Source organism: Podarcis raffonei, chromosome 14 (assembly GCF_027172205.1).
Source record: "Podarcis raffonei isolate rPodRaf1 chromosome 14, rPodRaf1.pri, whole genome shotgun sequence".
NCBI lineage: Eukaryota > Metazoa > Chordata > Lepidosauria > Squamata > Lacertidae > Podarcis > Podarcis raffonei.
This window is the reverse complement of record NC_070615.1, coordinates 51168459-51191364: the sequence shown is the minus strand read 5'-3', so window position 1 is coordinate 51191364 and position 22906 is coordinate 51168459. Positions and strand designations below refer to the sequence as shown.

Genomic DNA, 22906 nt, shown 5'->3' with positions numbered 1-22906 from the left:
GCCAGGAACTGGTACCATATTTTGCCCCTGAAGAGTTGCCCTCCCCCCCCCAAAAAACCCTGGGCCTTTGGAGAGTCACTGGGGACCAGCAGCTGATGTCTGATAAACTTGCACCAGTCTGCGGGCCACCACTTCAGTAGCACTGATTTAAACTAGACTGTGTTACCCAAATGAATTTGCTGCAACAGGGCATGGTGGTGATGGATACTCTTTTAAATGTATTGTTATCAAGAACATAAGCAGAACCTGCTGGGTCTGGCCAATGGCCCGTCTATTCCAGAATCCTCTTCTTAACAGTAGCCACCAGATGTCCATGGGAGACTAGCAAAAGCAGGATTCAAGCACAAGAGTTCTCTCTCCTCCTGTGCTTTCCAGCAACTGGTATTCAGAAACATTGCTGTCTCCAACTATGGAGGCCGAGCATAGCCATTGTGGCAAGTAGCCTTTGATAGAGTACAGATTCCTGCTGCGAGGAGCTTACAATAAAAATTGCCAACTTGGGGGAAACAGATGGCTTTTAATAAAGAGTTTGATCAGTTTGAAAACATTCTGGGGAACATATGCTCAGGGCAGCCTCATGCTCTAGTCACGGTTTCTCAGGGGAATCTGGTTAGCCACTGTTGCTGCCAGAATGGTGGACTAGATGGGCCTCCATCTTATCCAGCACATCCACAAATTCTTCCGAGAATAACGATGGCATCCCATAGTATAGGGAAACGTCCTTTTAAGTGCACAGAGACTTATCCATAGCTTACACCGGGCTCGAACAGTTGGAATCAATGCAATTAGTTAAGCGACTCATTTCACCTGAGCAGTTTAACACGGCTGCCCTCTTCTTCAGGGAACAGATTTTGGCATCAAAGGCCATTAATCAGACAGCGATTAAGGAGGGCAGAGTCAGATCACAACTGCAGTGACCTACCTACACAACAAGGAAATTCCAGGGTAATTTGCCAGCGACTTCTACAAGGCGACTCCTGATCGTTGCCCCAGGGAGCCCAAATCATTAGAGACGGGGATATTTTGAATTATGGGTTTTCATGCAACAAAGAGGGATAAGTTAATTAACTTTCCTGGAAATGAGAAAAAGCCAAAGGAAAGTTGACGTGTGTGTGTGTGTGTGTGTGTGTGTGCATGCAGTGGCAGACTTTGGCTCTCAAATTTCAGCAGCGGCCTGCGTGATGCAAAAATTCAGTGTCCCTGCCTCTCACACTCCTATATCATTGCTGTGGCACCCCTGCAGTGTGGCACCCAGTGCAGCTGCACTGGTCATGCGACCCTAAAACCACCTTTGGTGTGTGTACACACACTTTGGCCTGCCCAGTTTCCTAGTGTTGTGGCTCCACCCCAAAGGGTGAGCCACTTCTGCCTGTCTCCATAAATACCAGCTGGAATCTTGAGATCACCCTTCCCTGAGCTCTCCTGAGTCCTCAATGGGCTTTGAATCACTCTCTTCAGAGAGGTTCACCGGACACTCATTATGTCTTTCCAGCATCTAGCAAAAACCTCTCTTAATTTTTATTTTCTAAGGCTGGCGAATAACTGTTTTGTTCCATCACATTCCTTTTTATGCTGATTTAAAAATCCCCCCCCCCCGTTTGTTATTAAAATGTGCTTTAAACATATTTTATTGTAAGCCACCCTGACAACTTGATCAAAAGGCGGGGTATAGAATTGTAGAATTCTAGAGCTGGAAGGGACTGGATTGGGTCATCCAGCCCAATCTCCTGCGAGGCAGCAATCACAGCTAAATATTCATAAAGCAAATAATTAAAATCAAGCATTTGTTGTTTGTCATTATTAGATTTGTATAGCTTCCCATGAATAAACATTCCCTGAGCGGCTTACAACAAAATATGAACAGCACAATAGATTGCTGGTGCAGGTAGCAATAATTCTAACAATAAGAGCCAGCGAAAACCCTCAGTGTATAAAGGCAGGATAAGCTACTTTACAGCCTGGGTTTAAAGCACAGTGAAAATGTTTGGGGCAGAACATGCTGAACCATATTTCTGCTGTTGGAGAAGATGTGCAATGCCTGCCTCTCTCAGTTAATGGCATTTGAGGTACCAGAAGGGAGGCCAGGCTGCATCTTCGCTCCTAATAACATTATGCCTTCTCATTACATTACTGTTGATTTTACAAGCCTATTTTCTTTCCTTTAAGAATCAGAAGCCGCGTTGCTCTTGGTCGTTGTCGATTTCCTTCGGCGGAGATGGGAGCTCACCTCCAGTAACCACTAGGGGGAGCTAAGACCGCTGCAAACCGTTACCGTGCCGGCGCTTCCCGCGGATTCAATGGGAAATTAGCATACAATTGTTCTATTAAACCGCAGCAGCGCATGCATTTCGAAATTGCTAGTTTTCTGCCCGTCTCCCTCCCTTTGTTGCCCTTTCTAATGAAAGCATTTTGATTTCGTGGCCGTCTCATGGAGGGAGCCCAAAGATGCAACTGAAAACTAAACCGAAGGAGGAATGCAAGACCTTAGGGTGCATTTGGCAGGTGATGGTGAAACTCTGACATCTGCTATCTCTGAGCTTATCCACACCTACGGTTTGCCCCCCTCTTTCAAGGTACAGGTTCACACTTAAAAGCTCTGCGTCTGAGCATTTATTTAATTTTTATCGTCTGGAGATTTCCCCCACAAAACCCCAATCTTTGGCACTCAATCAGAGCAAATGTCAACGTGGGTTTTCCACAGATAGCTGTTTGCTCTGACTGAGCTTTAAAGAGCAGGTTTTCACAGGAAAAGCTTTGGAGCAAGAAAGAGGACATGGAGGAAAGGAAAATGCGGCTGGAGGGGGCTCAGCCCAAACCCTGCCCCCCCTTAGCCATGGAGGGAGCACAAGCTTCTTCCCAACCTCCCAATGTGACAAAACAAGTCACTTTGCTTAGGGTTGCCATGTGTCCTCTTTTTCCAGGACACGTCCTCTTTTCTAGGGGTAAAATTTTCATCCAGGTGTTTTTTTTAAATTTGCCAAAATGTCTCTGGCTATACTTTTTGGGTGAGACATAACTGGTGGTCAAAGACTTGCTTTCCTCTTCTCTTCTTCTGCCCCCCTCAGCAATATATCACAGCTTCTATAGCCTACATGTAATAGGGCTATTTAAAATGAGAGTCCTCATAAAAAGGTAAAGGGACCCCTGACCGTTAGGTCTAGTTGTGGCCGACTTTGGGGTTGCGGCGCTCATCTTGCTTTATTGGCTGAGGGAGCCGGCGTACAGCTTCCGGGTCATGTGGCCAGCATGACTAAGCTGCTTCTGGCGAACCAGAGCAGCTCACAGAAACGCCGTTTACCTTCCTGCCGGAGTGGTACCTATTTATCTACTTGCACTTTGACATGCTTTCGAACTGCTAGGTTGGCAGGAGCAGGGACCGAGCAACGGGAGCTCACCCCGTCGCAGGGATTTGAACCGCCAACCTTCTGATCGGCAAGTCCTAGGCTCTGTGGTTTAACCCACAGCGCCACCCCCTCTTATTTGCTCTGCAAAATATGGCAACCCTACTTTGCTAAGTGTTAAAACAGGGAGCCGCTGCCTCACCATGTGTATGGAGAACTGCTTATGAGTAATATTAACAGCTTAATGAGCTGCTAATGAGGCGCTCAGTCAGCTGCTTCAGCTTGCAGTATGAATCCAGAGCAAATTATCTCCATGCATTTTTTGCCTTACCAAGGGAGAATTAAGGGCAGCAGATAAACCAATCTGACATACGTCTCAATTTGGACATTATTTCCCCACGTTTTGTTTTAAGGGTACCTTCTCTATAAGGAAGCTCAACTTGCTCTGACTGCAGAATGGGGAGTTTTCAAAAAGTTGTCTCCCTCCCCCTAGCCCACCCTTTAAGCCTGGTCCCTCTCTGGAAGCCTGCGCGGCTGTCATCCTAAAATACTGGGGTCCTAAAGGGGCAAGGGGGGGCAGGCGTGGACCACCTCATCACGATGAGGAGGGTGGCCCTGACCAGCCCTTGCTCCCCTCTAGCTTCTTGAGCCCTGGTGCCACTCTGTCAAAGGCAGCCCAACATTTATGCAAACCAAAGCAAAAGGGAAAAGAAGGTCAAGGCAGAAGAAGAAATGGCAGTGTGCTGGGCCCGGGGGTAACCCGAGCAACGCGGTCCAGGTCCGGTCCCAAATCCAAGGGTTCCATGAAGAGTCAGTCCAACAGGGCCAAGGCAGGACACGAGGCAGGAAACCAGGCAAGGTCAGGCAGAGGATCTCAGGCAGGTTCTGGCAAACAGCAATGTTGCTCCTGCAACCTGGGACAGGGTCCAAGAGCCTTTTATCTCTGACGGGGTAACGGCTGGTCCTGATCCCCCAGCAACTCAGTTCCCTGTCTCGCCTGAAGGCGAGCACTCTTCCTGCGAGTACTCGGGTCTCTCCTTCTCTCAGACCTTAGTCTCTGCAGCTCAGGAGATGTCGGTGGGTTACTAGACCCAGAGGCCGCCTCAGCCTCTCCTGACCCAACCAGTAGTGGAGCAGCTGTAAGTGATGGCCCAGCTGGAGGCAACGAGGTCATCCCTGCATCTGGAGCCAGGGCAGGCTCAGGCCCCTGACTCGGCCCAGCTGGTGCTTGTTGCAGGGGAACCTGTGCAGACTGGGTCTCTTCAGAATCAGGCCCCAGACTAGGTTCAGATGCTGCCTGAGGCAAAGGATCTGGTGTGGACTGAGACTCCTCTGGTTCCGAGTCCGAGGACATCACAGACAGCTTCTTCAAGTCTTTACATTTATCTCTTGCTTTGCCCAACTCTCTTGTATTCCAAAAATCATAATGTACGTTACTATTAACACAAGATGCAAAGTTGGACAGCCTGTCCTCAGCCTAAATTTAAAAACCAAATGGAAATATATCCAAACATATAGCCAAAGTAGAAGACAACTGTAATACTATTTTAAAGAAGCCCAACAACTCTGACGATTTTATAAATATATAATTATGAACTTTCCCTTTATTTTGGTTTTTATTGTGGCCAGGGATATCTCTTCATTATCTATGTATATGCATCTACTTCCTCAGCACAGTTTTTGGAATGATAACTGTGTTTGGCTTTTCTGCAGAATCCAGAATACTTTTTTCACAAGAACTGGTGTAGAAGAAACCATGGGAACAAAGCCTTGCTTGACAAGGGGACAAATCCGGATCTGGCATTGGCTTCAGGGGGATCTGAGCAGCCTAAGTGCATGCAGGATTGTGGGCCAAGGAGAGTCGCCAGGGAACCCGAGGGAGACACCGGGAGGGATGGGGTGCAAAGAAACAGGAGGATCTAGACGCAGGGTGCAGATGGAGCACCAATGTCCTTGCTGAAAGTCCCCACGGCTTTCTAGAATTCATGGGCATCTGCAGATGGGATGTTGCCACCCTGCAATAAACCATAAGCCCCAGATCCCCAGCTTTCCTTCCTTCCTTCCTTCCTTCCTTCCTTCCTTCCTTCCTTCCTTTAAAAAAAAGAGTATAGGCTTCTCAGGCTTCTCAAATTTTTAAAAACTGAGATACGGGGCAAAATGCACAGGTACTATTCTTCACTTTGTGTGTGTATATGTGAGAGAGTGTGTGAGAGAAACTAGACTGCTCCCACTTCCAGTGTTTTGTTTTATTTTCTTATTTATTTATTGCATTCACATCACACCCTTTTCTCCAAGGAGCTCAAGGTAGCATATCAGGTTCCCCCAATCCTCATTTAATCTCAGCGAGAACAGGATGCTGGGCCATTGGCCTGATCCAGCAGGCTATTCTTATGTTACACCCAGTAGACTCTGCAGCCTGACATTGAGCTTGGCCGAGGCTGGACAGAATTGCAGCAGAAACCTCATTATACATTTCATTTGCCTCTGCTGCTGAAGATGTATTTCAATGAGGGTCAGAACCAGGAGCAGCTGAAGAATAGAGCCCTCCAAGGATACCACCCAAGATGCTCCTGGTAGATGTCCTTCGCATCCACATGCCCTCTTAACATCATGTAGCCTCCCTGTATAAAAGCATACGTTGCTCAACAGGCACTGTGTTATAACTCCAATGTCATATTTTGCAGGTGGAAGACAGAACAGCAGCAGGAATATAATACTGACAGCTCAATAGCAAGAACTGCCCCAGAGCGCTCAGAGAGAGCGCAGCTGCCCTGATTAATTTATGGAGTTTTAGGGAAAGATAACAGAACATTACTGTGATGTTTGAAATGAAAAGGTCAGAAGGAGCTAATAGCTTGTCCAAGGCCCAAGACATCTCGGATTTAATGAAACTGTAATGAAAATAATTCTGGAATTTGAAATGGAACCTTTGCATGTTAAATATGAAATACCAGGGTAACGGAGGTGAAAGTAGATTGAGTCGCATTAGCTGGGGGCACGGGTCAAATCTGACGCAAGGAACCTCCATCGCAGGAAGGCAGACCAGAGTGCAGATTCGGGTGAACAGAGCAGGAAAAATAAGCTTGTGCAGCAGAAAGGGAGTCGGCATTGACCGAATGGCCTAATGCAGCTTTGGCCAGGGGTGTGTGTGTCCAGATGTCTGGGGCTCCAGCAGCCACCAGACCCAGCATCCTATGGCCCTGCTGGCTGGGGGTGATGGGAATTGTAGTGTGAAGCACCCAGAGGGCACCAGGCTGGCAAAGTCTGGACTAATGAAATTTGCATTGCGGAATTTTGGGAGCTGTGCTGTGCCGTCCGTGGGATATGGCCCACCAAGGTGGACTAGAGGGCATGGGTGGAACTCCTGGTTTTTCTGCCTGGCTGAAATAGGGAAATTGGCAAACACACCCATATAGCCACAAAATGCTGCTGCTGCCAATTTCATTTCATTTCTATTCCTTTCTTCCTCTAAACAGAGTCCTGGGCAGTGAACAATGATCAAATACAGCAATTGTATGCAATATTTAATTAAAGCAAAACCAAACAACACGCCCCCCGCAAAACTCAAATATTAATGTTCTACAGCATCACTATTAAGACCCAGGGCAAACTTCAAGTCCTCTCAGCTTGGGCAGACAAACATGTATAAATTGACCCCTAAAGTTTGACAGTGTGTGGAGAAATTGCATGCACCCCCACCAAGGGAGGGCATTCCACAGGGGGTGCTGACACCAAAAAGGCCCTGTCTCAAGCAGCCCCAGGCCGGGCCATGAGAAGGGTTTCCTCACCCCAGTATTGGGAAAGGGCTCTGTTGAGCACTTCTGTACAGAACCCTAAGTGGCTCAGGACCCTAGAACTGACACCTCCAATTGGGCCCAGTGGCTCACAGCCAGCCAGTGCAGTGTTTTAAGGGTGAGTGACACATGATCCCATCTCCATGCAGTGGCACCTGACATCATGTACACCTTCCGGAGCAACTTCAAGGGCAGCCCAGCATGGTGTGCAGCGGGCTGCATCCTGCTTAGTGAACCATCCATTGTGCCCCAGTCTCGGTTTGATTGATGGTGGGAATGGCAGAGAAGCTCTTTATGAAATCTACAAGCTTCATCCAGTGGTGGGGGGTGGAGAGCAGGCGGGGGCGGGGCTGGCATGCCACCCAGGGGCGTGGCGCTTCACCCATAGGGGCGTGATGCGCGTCCTGGGGGCATGGCATGCCTGCTGCAGGGGCATGGCGCCCAGCGCAGGCGGGGGGCAGCCACAGTGGTACCCCACCCAGATCGCGCTGCCGGGGGCGGTGCGCTCCCCCCGCACTCCTCTTCCTCCGCCAGTGGCTTCATCTCAGGCAGGGGGCCCTCCCAATTTTAGCGAAATCACCCCCTCCGCACGCTATGCCCTTCTGAAAACAGTGCCTACAGGGGGTCTACTTTGCACTCCCTGTATTCCCCTCACTAGCCTGAGCTCAGTCACACACTGAAGTCCATTTGTGGAAGGCACGTATGAATTCATCCAATGCTCATCAAACCCCTTCCTCCAAGGAACTCACAGACACACTGTTGTTATCCTACAGCTCTATAGATTAAGCTGAGAGATGGTGTCTGACCCAATAATATTACTTTAAGCACAGTTGTCCCCCCGCCCCGCAAACATTATTTTCACTGACTTAATAGGCCTTATTTATCTTTTATTGTATGTTCGTATATGGATATTGCATTAAACTGTGAGTTGCTCCAAGTGTATCAGTGCATATCATTAGTTCTGCCCTTTACGAGCGTGTAACAGAATAATGAGCACAGTAATGAGATCCTGGCCTGTTTTCCCGTTCTGTTCTGCAGAGTATTTGGTCCCCACTCACTGCAATGTTCACACATCCAGCATCTGTTAAGAGGCACCTATATGAATGCAGCAACCTGCACAGAGCCATCCCCTCAGCAGACATTCTGCCCAATGCATGGACTGTACAGCTGACCACTAGAGGCAGACCCAGTCACCCCATCCAAATGGAGCATAAATGCACGGAGGAATGAATCTCTGGGAAGGTGCAGAGGAAGGTTGAAATGAGATTCAGTTGTTTTAGCTGGCAGCGCACGGCAAATCTAAGGCAGGGGCATTTCTGCTCCCAGCTCTGACCAAGCTTATCTGCATTGAAAAGGGACTTGGTCCTAAATGATCTTCAGGAAAATATGCCATTCGTTCAGCATCGGGTGCCAAAGGCTGTGTCTGCCTGCACCGCGTCATCACGCACACGCAAAATATTTTCATGTACGCTTTGGGTTAAATTATAGTTAAAATTCTGCTCACAGGCAAACCAAATTCTGCACCAAGAAAAGTTGGATCCTGCAGCAGGTCTGTGTTATACAAGCTGAGTGAATTTGCCTGATTTCTCTTACGTTACAGAATTGATTTTGCAATCATGGCCGCCTTACATATTTTTTTCTAATCTTGGGAAGGACAGAGAGCTAGAGCTAAAAGCCTGCTCCCCATCCAGGATTTTCCCGAGACTTCAAAAAATTCTCCATGCATTTTCAAACTGATCTCTGCATCTTGCTTTTTGCTTACAGAATCATCATCATCATTTTATTATTCATACGCCACCAATCTTACTTCCAGAGAACCAAACTACTCTGCTCTGTGCTTCTTTCATACACATTTAAATATACTGGCTCTGGGGTACCAGCTGCCACCAGCTCCACTAGGGGCTTCCTTAGAGTTCTCCTTCCTTAGAGTCAGATCTACATTATAGGATTTTAGCAGCCAGCTTACTTACCCGCTTCCCCAACAAAGACTTCCACAGGAGTGCTAGCAGGGCTCTCTCCAACAATATTGTATGCTGTCACGACAACTTCATATCTCTTGTACTTTTTCAGCTCTGGAAAGGTAAAACAATTGGGTTACAAACATATTTGATGTCCCACTTAAAAGTTCCCAGTAGCCCAGAAGACAGGTGAATAAATGGAAAGGTATCAAATCGCTCTGATATTACTCTGATATTCTAGTTGGATCTCTAGGAGGAGACATTATTTTGCTTTCATATCAGTTCAAACCATTCCCCGCAAAGAATACTGGGAATGACAGTGTGGTGAAGATGTGAGAATTCTCTTTTGGAGCTCCCTAGCTCATCTCACAAATTTACAGTGTCCGGCATTTGGACCAAAGCTCAGTGTTGAAGCTGAGAAACTGTTGAAGTTCTCTTCTCCCCACCCCCCCCCCGCCCACAAGAAATGGTCATTGCCTTGTGCAGTTTCTCTGCCCGTAAATAACAGTGGTGGATTCTGAGAGGCTGTTTGCACATGGTTGAACCCTTTATCTTATGTTACGTGCAGCAAGGAGGACCAAATGCTAGTCATCCTTAAGATGCATCCACAGCACATACCATTAGCCATAGCAGAGGCCATTATGGTCTCCTCCCCAGAGGCATTGGGTCCAGAGGAACTGACAGAGCGCAAGAAGCATGCTTGGAAACGTCTTATTTGGAGGTGTGTGTGTGTGTAGAGACGTCCTTTCCCCCAGGCAATCATAGGTTGAATGCTGAGCACACAAAACCGAGAAAAGATTTTGACATCACCAGCTTTGCCTTTGGCCACTGGGCAACCATTTCTGAGCTCAAACTCAGGAATGAGCATTGACAGAGGCAGGAAGGGGATGGCAAAAGGAAAATAGGAGGGAGACCACAGAGGAGCGGCAGGGGAGGGGGGAGCCCTGAGCACATTTAATAAGCAAGATCGTGGCAGAAAGGAGCATCACATCCATGTCCGTTCGGTCATAGAGACCTGCAGATACTTGCGGTGCCATGATTTGCATATTCAAATCAGGCCACCCATCTTACAGAGGACACGGAGCATCTGGGGAGCCCACCAGCAAAATACTGCCAGGCAGCTGGGCTGGAAATGTCACGAAATTGTGCAAGCATCGCTCTCAAGCTCTTTATTTGCATATCAGTTCCTCCACAACTGGCAAGGTACCCTTCAGCTTCGGCATCACCGAGAGTCGCAGCAAACCATTATCGTAGGAACAGTTTCACGAGTTCAATAATGAGCCCTTCTAATTTCAGATTTCCCGAAGTATTTACCAGTATTCTGCCCACGTATCTGAGTCAGAGAGCAGTGTGTTGCCTGCCGGTTTCAGGTAGACAGACAGCTGATGGTATCTGATTTACTGCTTAAATTTTGCCGGCATAATAAATAAAACCATCTGATATATTATATGAAACAGACATTTTTACGGACTTTCAAACTCCTGCCAGTTCATACACAAGAGCATTTGTTTTGGGGTTTGTTTGTTTTTTTGCTGTTGGAAGGGTGATAATATTTCCCAGGCAACGTGCAAGAAAACGGGACTGAGGCAGGCCACAAAATCATGAAAATTCATGAGAGCTATTAGGAGACCCCCTATTTCCCTCCCAGAGTGACAATTCCCACAGTGGTTTAACAACCAACCTCCCTAACAATGCTCATCACCTTTAACAAACTACAGCACCCAGAATCCTTTGGGTGAGCATGGTTGTTTGAAGTGGTATCACAACACATTAAAAGTATGGTGTTAATGTGGCCCTGGTATAAGCCCCTAAAAAGGTCCCCAGGAATCTCGCCTCTTCCCCAGTATTGCAGCACTCTCTCTCTCTCTCTCTCTCTCTCTCTCTCTCTCTGTGTGTCTGTACATCCGCATGCACTTACGTGTTAATTCATACGTCGTTAATGCAGAGCTGCTGTTCACTGTCTTGAAGCTGCTTTGGGCTATTCAGGGTAAGCAAAGCAGAAAGTTGTTAAGAGGGCAAGGAAAACAGTTATTGCACATGATGTACAGCACAGGCAGCAGGAAATGATGCGCTGCACGCAGAGACAGCTTTAAGCTTGAGGACTGCACCTTGACAGGCAATAAAAGCCACATCACTTTCTAGATAACGTGTTGAAAGATCATCAGTCACGAGGGCTTGCTCAGCCTCCTTGCCACAGAGAGAAATCAAACAAGCAGGCAATATGAGGAAGCGTAAGATGTCCTTAGAGTCGCGGAACAAACAGGCACCAGGCAAGGCTGCTCTAGGGCAGAAGGCCCCCTCCAGATCCTGCCAGGGCCGGAACACAGGGGATTTGTGCTAGAGAGTGTGAACCAAGGAGACAGAAAGACCCCCCCCCTGGAAATTCCATGTTATGCATTTACTTATTCACATTACTGTCTGCAACATCCTCAGAGAGCAGCGCCTCTGACGGCGTGGCAGACAATGCTCTGACTGGCATGCCTCAGGGTCTCCCACTCCCCCCACCCTTTGCTCTTCTCTCCCAATCAATAAAGCCTTTAATTTGATGGAGCTCTGAACACCTGATTTACTATCGAGATAGCCACAACATGGAAACAGCAGAAAGCAGGAAGCAATAACTGAAGGTGGGAGAGGAAGGACAGCAGGCCTCCTGAGTGACCCCACTGGAGATACCGTAAATCCACCAGCCACTTAGCAGAGGGAGTTTCAGAGCATGTGCCTGTCTTCCTCTTGTTTTTTCCCCAGTAACCATTTTCAGCACTTGCCCATCTTGATGCAGATGCCAAACATTTCAGTGCCCCTTCTAAAGCCACTGGAGACTGAGCTGAATGGTAAATATCTGGACTGCATAAAGTGGGGGGAAGGCACACACCCCACTGGCTGCTCACCTGTAAGCTCTGCTCGTAAAGCTGAAGGGTTTTTAATGACCTTGGACTCCAGTCCTGGGACCGAGCTTTCATACTCCAACTCCCGGTAATAAATGCGATATCCCAATAGAAGACCGTTCAGGCTCTCAGCATTTGGAGGCTGCAAAATGTCCCAGGGAAAAATAGGTTAGGTAAGGCTTGTGCCCAGTATGTTGGTTGTTAAAATAGTCATCCATGCAGGCTTGCTTTAAGATGAAGTAGAGATGCCCTGGTGCTAGCCCAAGATATTTCACCGCATGACCCAAAAGGAGCATCCCTTGCAAAGTCAAAAGGACATGAAAGAGACTATCCAGGACACCACAAGCATCTCCAAGCAGTTTCTTGGGGCAAGAGGCACTGCAACATGCAAGCTGTCCTGTACCTAAAAGGCTGCTGGGACACAACCTGCAGCCACAGTCCGGGAGGTGACTTGAGAATCCCATCCCATCATCCTTTGCAATACTTCGTATATGGGAGCCTCTCTGCCTGAACAGTTCCACTCAGTGGTTTCAGGTAGATGTTGAAAAGCAAGGGGGACAAGATGGAGCCACATGGAGGCAATACAATTTGACCTGACCACATGGGATCCCAATGGCAAACTTCTCCAGGGAAAACCAACAGTCTCTTGTGAAATCGCCCCATCAGTTAGAAGCAGAACCACTGAAGAGTCAAAGGTCACTGGCAGATCCAGGGTCATGCTCCCTGAAGGTAAAGGTTGTCACGCAGGGTTTATCTATGCCAACACAGGACATCAACAAGAGTGACAAAGGTGGTTTTCATCCCAAACCTGAGACGCAAGTCAAAAATGGATCCAGTTTGTCTGAGACTTTACAGAGTTGTTAAGTGATGGCCCACTTGCCAACCTTGGCTAGGAATACAAAGTTTGAAACTAATGCATAATTTCACCAAGTCAAGGGGCTGAGTGGTGGCTTCGATAATAGAGGTCTTGCATTACTCCCTCACACAATATGCATTTAATGATAACCTTCAACAAGGCTTCACCAGCCAAGGACAAGGGCCAAGCAAGCACTCATCAGTCCTCATTTTCATCCAAGATGACACTCTGGATGATGACTCTGCTTTGGACCTGGATCCCAAAGCAGAATCCAGGCCATGAATTATCTCAGTGATTTTATCCTCAAAGTACTAAGCAGTAATATCACGGCATGCCACTGGGGCATCCAGCAACCCACATGGATAGAGGCTAAGGTGGGGCATTTCTTTCCTCACCCATGAAAACTCAGTTGAATGTTTGGGGATGAGCCATGTGCAGTCAGAAATGTCATAAGTTTTCATCCACCTGAGCTCTAGACACTGTCTCTGCTGCTAAGTTCCTTGCAACTCTGTAGGTCATCAGGGAGACAAATGACTTCTCATAAACAGGGAAGAGGGTTCTGCGGAGCTATTGCGCTAACAGCATGTGTGTTCCAGGAACTCACAAAGATAACAGAGACTAAACTGGATGCTCCCTTAAGGCCAACAGAAGACCATCTGGCTCCATTAAGTTTGAAGTATGTGTGGACTATCTCAATCGAGCTTTTAACCACGTGAAGGAGGTTTGAAATAAGAGCAAGTCCAACTTCAACCAGGCTGAGAACTGCCAATGATAAAGAGGCACCAAGGAGTTCTTCCCCAAAGATCAACTTCATCCTGTCCAGTAGAGAAAACTGGATCCAATGTATGAACTGCAGCAGCTGTTGGGCCTAACAAACATTGAGACAGACTCATGGTTGCCACGGTGTCTGTGAAATCCTGAGCTGTGCTGATTAAGGAGACGTCAGCATTTGTAACTGAAGCCTACCCAGAGATCCTCAACATCGCATCTGTCACCTTGGTAGTGGAGGCTGTGAAGCAGCAGGGCAATAGGGAGCCTTGCAGAATCCCTCTTGTGGCTCAGTTGCTTGACACTAGCTGTATCCGTGCTTCAACGTGGCTGCATCTCCGACAGGGAACTCATTAAAAGAGACATGTAACCCTTATGGATTACAGCAACTCCACCTTCCCAGTCACCGGTCCTGTACTGATGGATGAATTGGGTCCACACATCCATCGCTTTCTTCATGCACACATCTGCCTCATCTCCCAAATATATGCTTGGTGCAGTCAAGGTGGGCCAGGAATAGTCTCTTCCATTTCCACAACGCATTAAGTTTGACTCCAGTACAGACATGCATATATGAAGTAAAAGATTTGTATTCTTTACATTCCTATTTCCTCCAACACCTGGAGCCCCTGGAATAAAATAGCATGGTCTCATTTCAGACTCCCATAACTTCTTATCACTTCTGGGGCTCTGAATATTGTATTTGCTCTCCTAATTCCAGGTTGGGGTTGATCTCGAGGCCTCAAGGACTCTTGCAAGTAACATATTTTGATACAGTCTTGTGTCATCTGCCTGAGGCCAACTTTTTGAACAGCCTGGGGGACCATCCGTAACATTTGGTTAATTAAAAATGTGAATAAGAATGAGGGCTGTTTACATAGGGCTGCCTTGATCAGAATCTACGTAGGGGAAATGCAGCCAGTTCAATTAACAAGTAGTTTTTGATAATCAAGTTTCTGATAACGAGGGCTCCACAGTACCTCCGCCCCCAATTTCTATTTTTCCTGTCCCTCATAAAAGCCTCCTGATCCACATCAAGCCCGATTAAAAGGCAAGCAAGCAGGATTCCCTCTGGAGTCCAGATCTTATGTCAGAATCAGAAGCTATTTAGATACCTGGCACAAAGGGACCTAAGAGATAAATGGCAAGGGAAGCTCTTTCCTTTCTGCCTCCCTGATAATCATACTTCTGCCTTGGAAAAGGTACTTTGCTGAAAGGTCAGGGCATCCTGCTCTTATCCGACTTTCATGGACAAAACCCAGCTTTTGATGGTAATGGATTATTTAGGATTTTCTGTCTATCTCTACGAGAGGCCCAGAGGATCTGCAGAGGCAGGTAAAAGTGATTATGAGTAGCAGCCAGCCAGGTCTGGAGGAGTGAGAATGGCTATTTGTTTACACTGCAAAATTTGGACAAATTATTGGATCAAACCAGAAATGGACTAGAACAAAGCACCCAAGTTAAATTTAACACTAAAGGGATTTTGAAATCACTCTTGAACTGCAGAACCATCACCTCATTCTACAAAGAAGTCTCAATTCATTCCAACGGGGGTCGAAACAATGAGCTGAGAAGCTTCAGTGCATTTCCAAACAGCATGTTAAAACATTGCCTTGTGCTGGGTAACCTATGATAACTGCTGTTTTGACTGTGTTTCCTCAGCATTTAGCTAGTTTAAGCTTATTTTACATTTTTTTCATCTGAAAACTACCTCGCGTCTAAATTGCTGAGCACCCAAATAACATAAGCGTGGTAATGACATGTAATTGCCTTCAGTTCTTTCGATGTGGCTCGAGTGCAACTATCCCATTACATTTTCATGAAATAAAAAGCACGCAATTATCTAAACTACCACCTATTTCACATGTATTATCCACCCAAAATCTATCAACAGGATCGGCCTTTATTCCTAACACGTGGCCTTTCGCGGTCCTCTGTCTGCATTTCCGTTTCTTCCATTATACGACTGACTGGGAGGTGAGCTGCTGATTGATGCCTACACACACCTCCTTGGGTGAAAACATTCAACACACCTTGCATTTGTTCAGCATGTTGTAACTGAGAGTGTTAATGCTGCATGAACAAGGTCTTCTGCGCAAGCTAAGCCACACCGCAATAGACATCAGTGAGACAGCAGCCACTGTTAACATAGATAGTGATGAATTGCAGGGAGACTCAACCAAAGTGTGTGGTCTCAGGGCAAATTCTGGTTCGTGTGCATGCAAGGTCTTGGGAGGGCATCGGGTGACTGTGGGCTTTCAGTCTTGCACCCTCCTCAGAAGGTTAGAGGTGTGCAACTTCCTCTCTGCCCCCACGAGTGTATTTCCCAAGAGCCTGCTTTTCTGTGCTCCTCTGGTCAAGACACCCCCCCAACTTTTATATGCTACTAACCTTCCACTGCACGAGGACGGAGGACGTGGTATGCGGGGTCACAGACACAGAATTTGGTGGTTCGCCTGGAACTAAATATGGATATATAAAGGAAACAGGCATTAAAGTGAGAAACAAGCAGGGAAGCAGGGAATGCGTTCTGTTGCTGGAAGGTCTTCCTCGCCTGGCTTGCCACGGAGGCACTGCTGTGCTGCAAAGGAGCGAGTGGGGGCCTCCCTCCCGCCATTCCCCCACCCCACCTATGAGAGGCCCAGCTGCCTAAACCTGCTTTGAGCATCTATCCTACCTGTGCAGCAAATGCACGGAATGTATCAGGGACAAAGCCGGGGAAGCTTATCAGGCGCTCCCAGCTCTCCACACTAAAATGCTCCACTAGCCGCAGCGGGTTTGCTCAGCAAAATAAATCCTCTGAGTTTGCTGAGGAGGTGAGCAGCTTTTACAGTTAATCATTTCTGTTGTATAGAGGCCAGTGGGGGCCCTGGGTTTTCCAAAACTCAACCCGAAGTGCACTTTGGGAAGGATATATCTATCTATGTAGAGATATATAATGGGAATGACCCCCAGAACATCAGCTGCGCTAGTCTGCTGCAGCAAAAGAGAGAGAGAGATGAGACAAACCGTGGCAGCTTAAAGATAAGGATGGGATTCAAAGGCCAACTTTCAGCACATCCCAAGGCTTGCGGACACCTCTGGGGATTTCTGCCTCCTGATATGGAGCCACAGACCCTACCCCTGCCTTTGAAACTCCATTTACACCCAATTCCCAGGAGACACAGGGAGAAACACCAGCCCAAAGCCTGCTTGGAAGCCCAAAGATAGTTGTAGGGTCATCTGCATTGCAAATGGTTTATTTTCCAAGGAGCTCGCCCTGATGTTGGGGGATTTATAACAGCCAGGCACTTTATGATCATCTCAGGTAAAACTAAGATTATAGAGTTCTTGACAATATGCTCAGTGAGGGCTGCTTTACTTAAACAACTTTTCCAACTTGGAATCAGTGCACATTCAACTTTGCAGTTGATTTGCCTGTCCAGAGAACAGCACTGGATGCTCCCATGCATGCTGCTTTTCATGCATTATGCTAAGAGGGGCTTCTTAAGCTATTACGCACTTTGTGCATCACTTATGAATGCTCTTAACGGAGAGTTTATGAATAACAGAGAGTTTTCAGAAGAGACGCCGAATGTACACTGCAGCCAATGCGGGTTTTAAAACAAAGATGATCCAAAGTAAACTTGACACATGAAAGCCACACAAACTGGAGTCACTTGTCTTTACACCTGCAGAGTTGCTGTCCAAGAGGAATCGTATCCTCCCCATTGCAGCCACAATCCAGAAGCTCTTTGGACATGGGGGGGATGCAATGGACACACCCCGCTCAAGCTTCCTCCTATCTGCAAACCCATGCACTCCTGAATTCCTCCTCCAAAACTATTTGAACATTGCAAAAGTCCAAATGTGTGAAGCAGAGCACCCTTTTCCTTGCAAGTCCCCACTCCTGCTTTCCGCAGGAAAAAAGGGCTGGTGGTGTTAATAGACAGGGTTCATTAGCATCCTCTAGTTAGACACCCCCAACCTCTGTTATCTCTTTTGCAGGGAGGGGTAGATAACAGTAGAGGTGCAGTGGGAACACATTTAGAGCTTGGTATTATCCACACTTTGCTCTTTCCAGGCACAGTCTTCAATTGAAAGCTCCCTGTCTGAGCACCTACCCCAGCCTCCAATGCTTTGCCTGCAAAAACCCACTCTTCAAAGCTCAATCAGAGTGAGCGTCAATCTGCAGAAAACCTGAACTGAGTTTGCTTCAACTGAGTACTAAAGCTCAGGGAGGGGGGAAGCCTGGACATGGGGCATGAAAGTGCTAGACTCTGCCTGGAAAGAGCAAGGCAAAGGGTGCGTATAAGCCTTCTGTCCTGGCACGAAGGGGGTTGGGACATGATCTGAAGTGCAGTCACAGATTTTGAGAGGAGTGAGCTCACGTTTTCCACCCAGCTCCATTCGATGCTTTCTGTAATACCCCTCTTCCCAATGCAATGCTGGAGAAATATCTGGGCATGCATCTTCATCTCAGATCAAGATCTGTTCCCAATAACACACCAGGAATCTCAAACACCCCCCCACACACCCAGGTTCTACTGACTGGGCCTAAGCATGCCATTGCCTGTGTTTCTGCAGGACAGCTTGCCAAAGGTAGTATCCCCTGAAGCTCACTGGTTCAGCAATGTCACTCGATTGAAGAAACCGTTGTGGTTTCACTTGCGCTTATAGAGCCTCAGATTTCAGCCTGATTCTTCACAATGTGAGCATCTTGTCTCCCCAGAAAGACAAAGTTCCTGTTGGACCAGTGTACCTGTTTCTCTATTGACCTGCTAGATTGTTTATCAGTGTACCTTTTGGCTCATGCACCTGTCTGCTACCACCTTGTCTTGCCTTTCCTCAGTCTTACCATCAGGCAGTTACTTTCCTTTCGCCTTCTGCCTGTCCACTGGGGATGTGGATGTGCCTCTCTACCCTAACCCTTGATACCTTAAAGACTGCCTTGAATAGGAAAGTTCATGTCTACATCAAATCACCGTACACATGCACTGAACAATTACTGTACTCCATTTATTATTATTGAACAAAAAGCACCTGAAACTCATCTGAGACAAAAGGGTGGGGGGAGAAGCACTTTGCAATTGTAAATGGCTTTTTGCCTGTACAAACTAGCAGTCTAAAATGTTTGTGCTTGCTGGACATGCACTCTCCCCCCCCCTCTCATTCAACCGTTTAGCACTTCTGCAGCCTGAAAGTGGATTTGGAGTGAAAACAATTGGAGAAAGTTCTCCAAACATAGGCTCAATTCTACATTCATTTTTAATGTTCCTTGTTAAATTATTCAATTTCAGGAAAGATAATGGTTCGTTAGCACAGAACCTGGAAGACAATCAAACGGGGTTTAAACCAGCAAGATTCATTATCTGAAGGCACTGCAGGGCAGTTCACTGTTGAGGAGGCTAAACTGTGCTACTGCCTCTGTCAATAGCGCCCAAACGGTGAGTTTTAGCCCTATGCATCTTCCTGTCCCCTAATCCTGAGGTGCAATGCTGGGACCGAGTGCACTAGGGAATGGATCCCCTGGGTTACTGTGAAAGAGAAACAGCTATGCTCAGTTTTCAGCTGGGGCGCCCTTACCATCCTGCAGTGTTGTGACTGCTTCCGTCTCGGCTCCAAAGTCACTGTCACCAATATCGTTGGTTGCTTTCAGGCGCAGCTTGTAGGAAGTAAATGGGTTGAGTCTGCAAAATGGGAAAGGGTTAACAGAATGGGGATCAATGCTTCTCTCTGGCTATCCACAGCTGCCTGGAGCAGCTCTCCCCACAACAAATATTGTAAGCGCAGCTTGTATTACCCAGTATGTCTTCCTTTTCCTGAAGCCACGCTATTGCACCATGTTAAACTGTGGGATTTGCTTCACCGAGAAGCAGGGATGGCCACCAATTTGGATCGCTTTACAAGAGAGTGGAAGCAAATTCATGGAGAGGGCTATCAATGGCTAACAGCCACAATGGCTGTGTTCTATCTATGTCGGAAGCAGTATGCCTTGGAACATCACTGCTGGCATTTCCAGGTGGGGAGTGCACCGCAGTCATACTCCAGTCCTTCTTTGGGTTTGACTGCTGTGTGGAAGAGAATGCTGGACTGGATGGACCCCCTTTGGCCTGATCCAGCTGCAGCCAGGCTCTTCTGATCCAGATCAGAGGCACGAGCTGAAACCCAAACACCCCCTTTGCAGGGTTCCTGTTTCTCAAGCGCTGCTCACCCACCTCAACATGACCTTTCTTTCCCGGTGATGGTCAAATAACACCTGCCCTTGCTCCACTTGCAGGAGACAACAGTGGATTAATCCAAGGGCAAGCAGAGCAAATGGAAGAACAGATGAACAGATGATGTGGGCTCCCAGCCACAAGGATCTTGGCTAATCTAGGAGACTGTGCTCCAGGAGTGCTGCTTTTTAATCGCAGTTGCGTTTCCAACTAATAGTGTTACTCAGCTTATTTAACACAGACAGTGACAGGGGATTCCCTGCAGGCTTTCTGTGTACTCAGTGACTTTAAGATATGCAAAGACTGACTTCCAGCTGAGGTGACTTCAGCAGAGCTTCCAGCATAGCCAGCGGGAGGCTCCCTTTGAGTCGCTAACAAGGTCTGCTTGGGTCCAGAGTCCCGCGTAATAGGCTTAGCTAATTAATCGGTTGAAGCCAGTTGCTGGGCTTGGTCCTGGAGGGCCAACGAGCAATGCAGATAAGATTACCAGGGACGGAATATTCAAACCGTGGTGGGATAAAGCAGAGGCGTGATGGACAGTGTGCGCTAAATTGCTCTGAGCAGCCCCCGCAGGGAAAATGCTCTTCGGAACCTGGCGACACATTTGCCCCTCCTTGGATCTTGGTAAGAAGAAGAAGAAAAAGAAAAATGAAGACGGGAGACTGGCTGCTATGCACATGCATGCTCTAGAGTTGCTGTGATCATGGAAATTGCAGAGGGAGAGCAACCTGTGGGTCTGCAAGTTGCATTTCTCCGTTGGATTGAACGGGGAAGTGGGAAAGGCGCAGCTGTCCTGTTAGACCGTAGGATATAGCTGCTATTTGATCAATTCTTTCACAACAGGACAGGGGTCCCCAACCTTTTTTGGGCTAGTGGATACACTGAGAATATTGAGGAAGTGCTGTGTGTACCAATCAAAAAAATGGTTGTGTGGCACAATACAAAACTAATGAGAATATAGTCACTTCTGTTTCCCCTGGACAACCTCAGACTTGCCCTGGGAAGTCAGCTATGTCCTGGTGGTCCTGCTTGTGGAAATCACACAATATTCACCCACCCACACCCAATATATACACAATGAGGATGTTGTAGTCTAATAACAACAGGGAGCTTTCCCCAAGACCAGAAGAAAACATACAGGTTGGTCATATCTCTCTCTCTCTCTCTCTCTCTCTCTCTCCCTCACACACTGCTGCACACATACAGACCACAAACACACAAATACCTCTCTCTCTTTCTCAGTCACTCACTCATCCACAAACATATCACACAGACACCTCTCCCTCTGTCTCTGCCCAAGTGCATCTCTCCCTCTTTGGGCTCATCCATTCCACTTCTCCAAATGCAGTACAGTTCTTCATACATCTACAAATATGGTTTTGTTTTTTTACCCTTGCCAAAACTACGTTTTGCATTAAACTCGTAGTAAACAAATCTCAGAATCTGCACACACACAGAAAGAGAAGCATGTACATGACACAACATTCATTGGGCTGTATAAGAATATAAACCCATGACAAACCCACAACAGCAGTACCAGTAAAACAATACAGGCGAGGCCCAGCACCTCAAGATTCTTGTCCCAATATGGTTTTTTTTGGGGGGGGCTGAGATGTCCTCTGTCCCATAGAATTGGTGCCTATGACTTCATGTAACAGCCCTGTAAGCACATCAGAATCAATGCTCAATAAACAGACCACCCCTGTGCCCTGCAGCCCATTATTTTGATGGTGAAAATTATTGCCCGACGAAGTAATTCCTCACACTTGAACATTTTCAAACTGCAGTGAGCTGGTAGTTTCTAATTTGATGCCAAAGATCCGCATCCCATTAGCCAGTTTCCTTTGCTGGTATGCCAATAAGATTTTCAAAAGAGCCTCATTTCCTTCAGAGGGCTCTGTGTGTGTGTGTGTGTGTGTGTGTGTGTGTGTGTGTGTGTGTGTGTGTTATGAACAGCAAATGGCAAGTCTCCTTGTAGGTACAGGGTGGCTTCAGCAAGCAATCACTTCAAGAATTTTAATTCCAGCACAATCTAATGAAGGCTGGATAACGCAGTTTAAACAGGGCGATGTTATCTCTCTATTCCTCAGTATGGCCATACAGATAAAATTGCCCTCATTTCATCTGAAAACAAGATAAGGAACTCACAGAGACAGAATCTCAATGCAGCAGAGGGGAATGAATATCAACTATCGCTGCAAAAAAGGGACTTTGCAAAGGTCTGGGTTTTCCTGCATTGCTGACGGGCTGGGCAAGGAAAGGAGGAGGAGAAGGCGGAGGAGGGAAAAAGCCAGCCGTTTACCAATTATCTCATGTTAAAACAATTGGAAAACAATTTGTCTGGGTTTAAAATTTCACCCTCCCCTCTGATAAAGACTTTCCACATGGAGTCCAACTGAGAATGAGGGCTGCTGCTCCCCCCCCCCCAAAAAAAAACAAGACTGGAGGGAGAACAGGGTGGATCTTTGCAAGCAGCCATCATGCTACCACACCCCCACCAAGGCAAAGCACAAATATGCATGGAACTTGTTCACCTACATTGATTTGTCAGAATATTACTGCTGTAGACTAGAATCAGTAGCACTTCCTTTAAGGCTGGGATGGGGGAGCAGTCACGACTATTGCATTACACATTGCATATCTGCAGTCAACCTAAGGCTGAAGGAAAGCAATGTCTCTGCACACCACTTAACACAGTGCCATAGAATCCAGCTTCTGTCCCTTTTACTGCATCCTGTTCCATGTGAACAAGAAAGCAAGATCAAAATGATGGATCAGGCCAATCATCTATCTGATCCAGCATCCTGTTCTCACGGTGGCCAATCAGATGCCTGTGGGAAATCCTTAAGCAGGATCCAACCACAAGAGCCCTCTCCCCTCCTGTAGTTCCCAGCAACTGGTATTCAGATAGATTGCTGCCTCTGACGCTTGAGGCAGAGAATACCCAGTGTGCCTAGTCTCTCCTCCGTAAATTTGCCCAATCCTATAGCCATCCATCACACCCACCACCTCAGAGTCCTTGTAAACCATTCAAGGGCACCTGGGATTTCAAGGTGGAGTTGGAAGAGGGGCACAGGACTGCAGATTTGTGCCAGGACTAGAACCAT

General features: G+C 47.2%; 1 protein-coding gene across 5 annotated transcripts in view; it reads right to left on the bottom strand.

Moving 5' to 3' along the window:
• The window catches only part of SDK1 (sidekick cell adhesion molecule 1), a 589097-nt gene that overhangs the window by 47576 nt on the left and 518615 nt on the right, over positions 1-22906 (bottom strand). For all 5 annotated transcript variants that reach the window (XM_053365834.1, XM_053365835.1, XM_053365836.1 and 2 more), the window contains exons 32-36: positions 19168-19271; positions 15994-16064; positions 11982-12120; positions 11012-11071; positions 9106-9207 (exon numbers count right to left, since the gene is read on the bottom strand). In XM_053365834.1, coding sequence (XP_053221809.1) covers positions 9106-9207; positions 11012-11071; positions 11982-12120; positions 15994-16064; positions 19168-19271 — 476 coding nt within the window. The remainder of the gene's footprint in view (positions 1-9105; positions 9208-11011; positions 11072-11981; positions 12121-15993; positions 16065-19167; positions 19272-22906) is intronic.